At 37.8% G+C, this 9,953-nt stretch overlaps 1 protein-coding gene across 2 annotated transcripts in view; it reads right to left on the bottom strand.

The window, feature by feature from the left end:
- Nucleotides 1-1,116: 1,116 nt before the first annotated feature.
- The window catches only part of LOC106868704 (ubiquitin carboxyl-terminal hydrolase 36), an 80,254-nt gene continuing 71,417 nt past the window's right edge, over nt 1,117-9,953 (bottom strand). For both annotated transcript variants that reach the window (XM_052968127.1, XM_014914091.2), the window contains one exon: nt 1,117-1,633. In XM_052968127.1, the coding sequence (XP_052824087.1) occupies nt 1,482-1,633 (152 nt within the window). In that variant the 3' untranslated portion in view covers nt 1,117-1,481. The remainder of the gene's footprint in view (nt 1,634-9,953) is intronic.

Below are 9,953 nucleotides of genomic sequence, written 5' to 3'. Positions count from 1 at the left end.
GCACCTTGGGCAAGTGTCTTCTACTATAGCCTCGGGCTGACCAAAGCCTTGTGAGTGGATTTGGTAGACAGAAACTGAAAGAAGCCTGTCATATATATGTGTGTGTGTGTGTGTTTGTGTCTGTGTTTGCCCCCCCCCCCACATCGCTTGACAACTGATGGTGGTGTTTTTATGTCCCCGTAATCTAGCAGTTTGGCAAAAGAGACCGATAGACTAAGTACTTGGCTTCCAAAGAATAAAGTCCTGGGGTCGATTTGCTCGACTACAGGCGATGCTCCAGCATGGCCGCAGTCAAATGACTGAAACGAATAAAAGAGTAAGAGAGTAATCAATACTATCACCTCATGTAATTAACACTAATGGCTCAATTTCTTTTCTTTCTGATTCCTTCATACCATACAGCCTGTCCTTGTTAGTACAAGGGGTTCCTTGAATTTCTATTCCCTTCATCCCACTAAGTCGGTTCCATAAAGAGGACAAAATCAGCTGTGTCTAAAAGTTTGCAGTTACAATGATTGCTGTCATGAGTTTCAAAACCAAGAACAAAATAGTGAGAAAAAGAGACACACAGACAGACAGGTTTAACTTGAAACCCTCATCCTAATCCATCCATTGCTAAAATAATCTTATTTCTATTTTTGTGTCCCTATCATTACATTGCATTATTACAACCACAGAGAGTGATGAGGCACATCATCATCATTATCATCATCATCATTTAACATCTGTCTTCCATGCTGGCAAGAGCTGGATGGTTTGACAGGAGCTGGGAAGCCAGAGGATTGTACCAAACTCCACTGTCTGCTTTGGCATGTTTCTTACAGGCTGGAGTCCCTTCCTAATGCTAACCACTTTAGAGTGGACTGGATGCTTATCACATGGCATAAGCATCAGTGAGGTTAACTTTGGTATGGTTTTTTTTTTATGTTGGATGCCCTTCCTAACACCAACAAGTTTACAGAGTGAACTGGATACTCTTTACATAGCTCCAGCACTGGCACAGTCACTGAGTAACTTGCAAAACAAGGACCTTTTGGCTTTGTGCAAGATGATGAGAGGTTGGAGTTATAACAGAGCAGCAGAAACAAGTATCTTGCTAAAAAGGAGACAATAGTTACCCCAGTCAGAAGGAGACAGCAAACTAAGTCTTTTTTTTTTATTTCTTCTTTCAAATTAATGTTGAGCTGACATAATTAACAAATAATTTCTTCAGTTGATAAACTGGTTTTCAACAGAATTTATGGATTGTTCATTCATAATTTGTCCATGAACACAATATCTCAGTTTTATGATGATCTAGAAACTGAGTTCTTTAAACTTGGCAATAAATCACTTCTCAAACAATTCTGACAGCCAGTGCAATCTCACCTCTGTGTTGTCTTACAACTCCACTGCTATAAATATTAAATGTGGCACCTAAAGCAGGCAGTTTTATTTGAGAATATGTGCAACAAATAAATAAATATCAATGAAGAAAGAAATTATTTGGAAACTTGTTTGAATAAAGAAAACCAACTTACTTTTCCACGATCATAATCATCATTGTAATCATGTGACATGTACCGATCGTGCCGGCTCCTCTCACGTTCAAGTTGTTGATCAAGGAGAGATTTGCTACCATCCCAAGACATTACTGTAACAATATCAATAAAGCAATTCAGTTAAACAAGGCTTTTATCAAGCAGTTGTGTGTGTGTGTAAGACAGAAAATATAATCATATAGATGTCCAAGTACTTTTACTACAATATATGGTGGTGGTGGTTGTGGATTCATCATCATCATCATCATCACTTAATGTCTGTTGTCCATGCTGGCATAGGTTGGACGGTTTGACCAGGATGGGCAAGCTGGAAGGCTGTACCAGACTCCAGTCTGATTTGGTATAGTTTCTTATTTCTTTATTGCCCACAAGGGGCTAAACATAGAAGGGACAAACAAGGTCAGACAAAAGGATTAAGTCAATTACATCGACCCCAATGTGTAACTGGTACTTAATTTATCGACCCCGAAAGGATGAAAAGCAAAGTTGATCTTGGCGGAATTTGAATCAGAACGTAAAGACAGATGAAATACCGCTAAGCATTTCGCCCAGTGTGCTAATGTTTCTGCCAGCTCACCGCCTTATTGATTTGGCATAGTTTCTACGGCTGGATGGCCCTTCTTAATGTCAACCACTCCGAGAGTGCAATGGGTGCTTTTATGTGCCATTTGCATGACAGCAGTATCTGCCACAACTACAATTTCACTTGATTTGATAAGTCTCCTCGAGCACGGCATAATGCCAAAGGTCTCGGACATTTGTCATTGCCTTCGTGAGGCACAACACTTGAAAGGTGCTCTTCACATGCCACCAGCATCAGCCACTTCTCCCCTGTGAGGCCCAACACTCGAAAGGTGCTTTTCAAGTACCACAAGCATGAGTGCCAGTTACATGACACCAGCATGAGCCATGACTACAATTTCACTTGGCTTGACAGGTCTTCTCAAGCAAGGCATATCACCAAAGATCTCAGTCATTATCCATTGCCTCTGTGAGGCCCAACGTTCAAAGATCATGTTTCACCACCTCGTCCCATATTTTCCTGGGTCTACCTCTACCACAGGTTTCCTCCACAGAGATAAGCACTTCTTTACACAGCTGTCCTCGTCCATACGCAACACATGACCATACCAGCTCAGTCATCTCTCTTGCACACCACATCTGATGCCTCTTATTCCCAACTTTGCTCTCAAGATACTTATACTCCGTCGTACATATCCAGTGAAGCATACTAGCTTCATTTCTTCCAAGCCTATGAATGTCTTTGGCTGTCACAGCCCATGTTTCACAACCGTATAACATAGCTATTCGCACACAAACATCATACAGTCTGCCTTTCACTTTGAAGGAGAGGTCCTTTGTTGCCAGCAGAGGTAGGAGCTCTCTGAACTTTGCTCAGCCTATTCTTACTCTCACAGCTATGCTCTTAGAGCGTCCACCTCTACTACGAACTTGATCACCTAGATAACGAAAGTTATCTACTACTCCTGGCTTACTCCAGTGGCAGTTGAATCTATTTTCTATACATTTTTGGTGTTATTTTCCCAGTTAACCTTCCTCTGATATTGCTGCACCTCTTATGTGTCCAAAGCTTGCACTGAGTACATCTTCCAACATCTTTCCTACAGATTGAGGTGGGCCATCTAACTGAAGGGATTTGTGATTTGTTTGCTCTCCTACTTACTAAGACTTTGATTTTTACTAGATTAATTCTAAGGCCCTTTGATTCTAGGCCTTGCCTCCACACCTGAAATTTCTCTAGTTCAGGTGGTGATTAAGCTACAGGAAGAAGATCAGCATAGAGGAGCTCCCAAGGGAAGCCAGTCTTAAATTCCTGTTGTTGCCTGGAGGACTATGATGAACAAGAAGGGGCTGAGAACTGATCCTTATACCCTGAATTCCTCACTCTACTCATCGTTAACCTTCACCTTACTGACAGCATCCCTGTACATGGGTTGTACAGCTCTCACTAACCATTCATCTATCCTTAGTTTTCTCATTGACCACCAGATAAGGGACCCTGTCAAAGGCTTTCTCCATGTCAACGAAAGCCAAGTACAGGGGTTTATTTTTGGCTAGATATTTCTCCTGTAGCTGCCTAACTAGGAATATAGCATCAGTCTTGCTCCTGCCTGGCACAAATCCAAACTGCATCTCATCAACGCTAATTCTCTCCTTTATTAGTTGAGCTATGACCCTCTCCATGACTTTCATCACCTGGTCCAGCAGTTTGATGCTTCTGTAATTATTCCTATCTAAGGCATCACCTTTGACTTTGAAGCAGTTGACTGCTGCTGCTACACCAATCATTGAGTATGACTCCCTCGGGGACAATCTGGTTAACTATACAGTTGACTAGGCTATATCCTACTCTGCCAGATATTTTAAGCATCTCAGTGGCAATATCAGATGGGCCAGGAGCTTTCTCCTTAATTACTTTACCTACTAAGCTACTGTCAATTCAGAGAGCTGGTCCCTCAGTTGGGTCAATGTTTGGCAGACTCTCCTGCTTCCATTCATTTTCCACATCCATCAGTCTTTCATTCCAAGCTTCTTTCTTTGCAGAATCATTAAATGCAAGTGCACCATCATCTCTGCAGACACATTTCTTACCAACGACATTGCAATCTTCTCTCACACATTTTTTTTAAAAAAATCAATAGCACGTTGTTGGTTTTTTTTTTAATATTTATTGAAAGCATAATGTGCCTAGGGGTATGTTTGCTAAATGAGCTTTTTCCATTCTTAAGACAGTAGCAAGTGATTTGAGCAAAATTTTTCAGCTATTTCTACCAGGCTAGTGGCCATAAGTTTCCTCATGGGGTTTGTCCTTCAACATGTAAGCATGAGGCTAGTTCATATCACAATTACTATTTAACCCTTTGGCATCCAGATTACTTTATCAAATACAATCCTATCCTTATTTATTCATTATGTTTTAAATTAATTATGCAGTCTCACAGCTGCAAGATTTCAATATGATTATCTATTTTTAGAATGATGTTATAGCAGAGGCATGAGAGGCTAGATCTGTCTGCTTTGAACATGAAATAGGTAGAATATTTTGACCGGATATGACCAGTTTAAATGCTAAAGCCTTAAACTGTAATAGATGCCCACAACCCAACAAAAAACATTTTACAAGAACTCATCACAATATTGTATGTAGGGATCTGTCATACCATAGCGTTAGTCAATAATTAACTTGATCAATTTTCAGGAATTGGTGCAGCAAAATAAATCAATAATCTGTGTCACAGAACTAGAGCTTAGCACATTTTCTCCATTCCTTTTCTAAGGCATAAAGATACCAAGCACATCAAGATAATTCATGCCAACCAAGATATGACAATAACACACTCAAGCACCTAGTAGAGATAATACACATTATTCATTATCATCATTATTTATCGTCTGTTTTCTATGCTGGCATGGTTGGATGGTTTGACAGGAGCTGGCAAGCCAGAGAACTGTACCAGGCTTCAGTTGATTGTATTGGCATGGTTTCTACAGCTGTACACCTTTCTTAATGCTAACCACTTTACAGATTGTACTGGGTGCTTTATACATAGTGCCAGCACAGGTGCCTTTTACATGGCACTAAAATAGGTCCCCACTCCTGTTTAGCTAAGAAAAATGAGTAAAACTATATAATAACCACACGAGTATGATTCTTATACCTACCTAGATCAAAACTTATTTTTCTCCATCTTCCAATAATTCAATCATATCTAACTTCAAAATGATAAGTTTCAGATCATTGAGGATTCATTCAGATTGTGCTAGTCCACATAGAAAACACCCATGCTGGTGCCATACATACATATGTGTGTGTGTGTGTGTGTGTGTGTGTGTGTAGGAACCTATTTGTGTTCATATTTTACACCATACTTGGAACCTTCCTTCATCGGATCCGGAACTCAAAGTGGACAGTGAAACCGTATGCAGGAGTACGTCTGTGAATGATTTTTGCATATACATACGCAAAAATGCATGGTTGGCATGAGGAAGAGCATCCTCCTGTTGAGACCAAACTAATCAAGTTGCAAGCTGGCACAGCTCTCCAGTTTGCCGACTCTGGTCAAACCAGCCAACTCATGTCAGCATGGAGAACAGATGTGAAATGATGATGATCAACATCATTCACCATTATTACTTATGACCATTTTATTTTTTTAAGTGGCAAATGAGAAAATTAAATTATATTTCATTTCTCAGTATGCAAGTCCCAAAATAAGTAATAACAGTTGTTCTACTCGTTACCAATTGTCTTTTCAGCCAATTAGAGAGTCTCCATGCCAGTGGTTCTCAACCTGGGTCCATATAAGATTTTGTTAACATTTTTGTTATATTTCTACAATATGCAAATATTTTTTTTTTTTTTTTATAAAATCCCTAATATTTAATTATAAAAATAGGATTTTATTTAAAAAAACATTAAATGGGTGAGGGTCTAGCAGAGTAAAATAGGAATCAATGGTGTCCCTTGAGAAAATAGAGTTGAGACACTGCTCTATGCAGTCACTCAACCTGCTAGAAATAACAGTTAAATCTCATCCAATTGTACCAGGTTGTTTTGGAAAAGGGAGGAAACACTAGCTAATGCAGCCTAGCATGAGAAACAAAATACAAGATGGAAAGCCTTCGGTCCTAGGTCTACTCAAACAGAGCTTGTGATGAGTTGAACAACAACCAATTATTGTTTTTCAGAAATTATTTGGTGTTGATTTTTCTAGCTCACCACTGCAAGTCACAATTTCAGTGATTTGATAAAGATATCAGATTTTTTTTTAATATATATATATGGTTTTAATAAAAGGTGGTGAGCTGGCCGAATTGTCAGCATGCCAGGCATTTTTTGTCTGCCGCTATGTTCTGAGTTCAAATTCTGCCGGGGTCAACTTTCCTTTTCATCCTTTTGGAGGTCGATAAAATAAGTACCAGTTGCGTACTGGGGGTTGATCTAACTGACTGGCCCCCTTCCCAAAAATTTCAGGCCTTGTGCCCATAGTAGAAAGGATATAGTCTTAAGATTAAAAGTTATTTCATTTCTAAGATAATTCCTTACCTAAAAGCTGTACTGGCAAGACACATAGGGAGAGAAAAAATTATGATAATACAAATAGAAAACATTTTAATTCAATCACGAAACTATTCATCTCAAGATGTGTGTGTGTGTGTGTCCACTGTTCTTTCCTTCAAAACAATTAAGCTACATACGTACAAATGACGTGAATATGATTAAGAACAAGGGAAGTAACTGACTTTTTAGGAGCCTAAATTATGCTCGAAAAACTATTTTGTTTGGTCATTAACCATTTTTGTACCATGGACTAGTTTCCTGCAAGAGCAGGGAATCAGGCACATGAAACAATAAAAGCATAATGTACAGTTCAATTCTTACATATATAATACAAAAACGCTCTGCAGACTGCACGCAAATAAAATGAAATATCTTTTTATTTTTGCTTGTATAGCCCTGTATCAAATGATTTATAGCCTGGAACTGGTCCATGGCATAACAGTTGGAGGAGGCCTTTGGTATCATGTATGATATGAGATAATTTGCTGTCTTATCGAAAATATTTTTAATATTTACTGTATATGAAATTCCTTTGTAAAATAATAAAGCAATTTTACATCTTTTTTTCTTCATTAAAGAGAACTTTGCATTTTAGTACAATACCAGTTACTCTTGTTAGGAGGGGGAAGTGAAGATAGAAAATGGAGATGGTTTTCAATATATAGATCTTGTCCAACACAATGAGAAGGAAAGAATACATGGGTGTGTATTCTACTTCATTTTCCCATTAACAGAGAGAAAGAGGAGAAATATTTCCTCTGATATTTTTGGTCGAGTCTGATATCTGTCTGCAAGAACCATTGTATTAGAAGCATTTCTAATTTTCATTTTGATTTTGGTGGCGATTGGGAAAAAGCGTAGTGTATATCATTTTGCAGTAGGAAAGGATGTAAGTTATGAAATTCAATCAAAACATACCAATTGACTGAGTTAAAATTTAACAAAAATTACTACCCTACTTCACAGTTTTATTTTTAATACTTATTTTATGAAATAACAATAGTATAATAAGTGATAATACAAGCACACTGTTGAAATTTTTTTAATTCAAAAGCCCAGCCCTGTAAAGATTCTGAAACAAGATGGGATTAGAATTTTCTCACTTTATATCAGAGTGATTTTTTTTTTGGGGTTTTTTTTTTCTCAAAATGAATGTAAACAAGGTATACTTCTTGTGTATCATGCATTTCAGCACTGCCTGACAAATACAATCTCATGCAGTACTGAATCTTACAAGAGGTTGAGAGGTAATCCGAAAATTCTGATGGTAATTCTTAGTTTGTACCGATTCAATTAGTAAATCTAACAAGAGAATAAAAAAACTCCCGTTTTGCAGAGTTATCTTACACTATTGGTTGCTCTACATTCATAAATGCTGAGAAAAACATCCTTATTCTAGAAACATTTTGCCTACCTCATTTCTCTTAACCTTAATTCCCTTGCTTGCTTTCCAAACTTGCAGACATTTTCGCCATCACCAAGTTGTCTTCCTTCTGTTCTTTGCCCGATCTCACTTTCTCCAATAAGTCAAATTTTTTTGCTAATTATCTCCCCTAAGTCATTCTCCCCCACCCCTTCTTTCTACATTATTTTCTCTCCTTTACTTCGCTTATTTTTCTTATTTTCTCCTTCATTTTCTCACTACTCTCACTTTATTTGGTACCATACAATATCATCAACTCCCCAAAGGTTTTAATCTGAGACGTTAGCTTTTTCTTCGTCACTGGATAACAATTTATCCCACTTTTCAATCATGAAGTATATTCGTTTCCCTGGGCCCCTGTGTCTAACTTTACTTTCTATCTGGGCTCCTGAGTAAAAAAATAAATAGTTGCATACACAGCTCAAGAGTATGAATTGCAGGAAAATTATAGGACAGAATTATTTTTTAAAAATTGAGGGGAATAACAGTAATAGGCTTCTCTCTCTCTCTCTCTCTCAGTTACCATATTTTATTTACCTGAATCATTACCTTCCCCCATCACTTTCACCAGTTTGATTGTCTGAACCACTCTCATTGCCTGCATCAATATAAACTCTGTCCAAAGAATAAATATCAATAATTGGATCTTTTTTAAAACAGGGGCCACATTTTGCATTAATGTTTTACGTAGTGTTTTTGGTACCGAAAGACTTTCAAACTTCGTATACTTATCTATTTTATGTTATAGAACAGAAAAATATTTTTGTATTCGAATTTATTTCATGTAAAAAATAGTCTTATTTCGATAATTTCAACCAATCACTGACAAGTATTCAGTTGTTTACATTCACTCCTTTGGCTGATTAAGCGATGTAAAGCGTATTTAATCTCTATACCTTCGTTTTATTTGCTTTTTTCATTTTAAATTTGCTTTAACCCTAACCCTAACCCTACGGTTAGGGTTAATTGTTTCAGAATCGTTTGTTTATGTAGTCGGCACTTAATGTATATCGGCTGAATGGACGTCAGTGATTGGTTGAAATTACAGAAATACGACAACTTTAACATGGAATAACTTAGGGATTTCTCTTTTTTTTAAGAAGACTAATAGAAAATGATGTTTTATATGACACATTCTACCAGTGTTCCAAGTTTCAAAGTGTTTCGTTAATGAAAAATGTGGCCCCCGTTTTAAAAAAGATCCCAATAATTTCCTAAACTGCAAAGAGTCTAGGCCTTGCTTATTTACAAGACAAATAGCTGGGTTCATTACAAAATCGTGATTGTTTGTTTTTTATAATAAACAAAAGTAAACATCAGCCACGGGGGGGGCACTTAATGATGAGACATAAACACACTCGACTGCAAAGCTGCACCATGATTAGGTGCCTATTTTTAGTATTCCATTTTTTTCTACATGTTTATTGATATATAAGAAACATGGTCCAATCGGGTTAAAGAGGAGGAAACATCTAGTATGTTACCGCCCAATGAAAACCTCAATCTGAAACTATGGTATTCTCTTCACTTTTCAAAACTCTAGCTAACAAGAGAGAAATAGCAAATTTCCTTCAAATTACACATTTACATCTTAAGAATAATACAGTGAACAAGGTAGTCTATGCCTACATTGTTCAAGGTGATCTTGCAATTTAAGAAGTTTCATATATATCATCATCATCATCGTTTAACGTCCGTTTTCCATGCTGGCATGGGTTGGATGGTTTGACTGGGGACTGACAAGCCAGGAGGCCACAACAGGCTCCAATCTGATCTGGCAATGTTTCTACAGCTGGATGCCCTTCCTAACGCCAACCACTCAGAGTGTAGTGGGTGCTTTTTACGTGCCATTAACACGGGAGCAGGGTGAGGGACGAGGGTGACTGGCATCAACCACGTTCAGATG

The sequence above is a fragment of the Octopus bimaculoides genome, chromosome 5, assembly GCF_001194135.2.
Source record: "Octopus bimaculoides isolate UCB-OBI-ISO-001 chromosome 5, ASM119413v2, whole genome shotgun sequence".
NCBI lineage: Eukaryota > Metazoa > Mollusca > Cephalopoda > Octopoda > Octopodidae > Octopus > Octopus bimaculoides.
The sequence above is the reverse complement of the archived record's forward strand: the minus strand, read 5'-3'. Positions and strand labels throughout refer to the sequence as shown.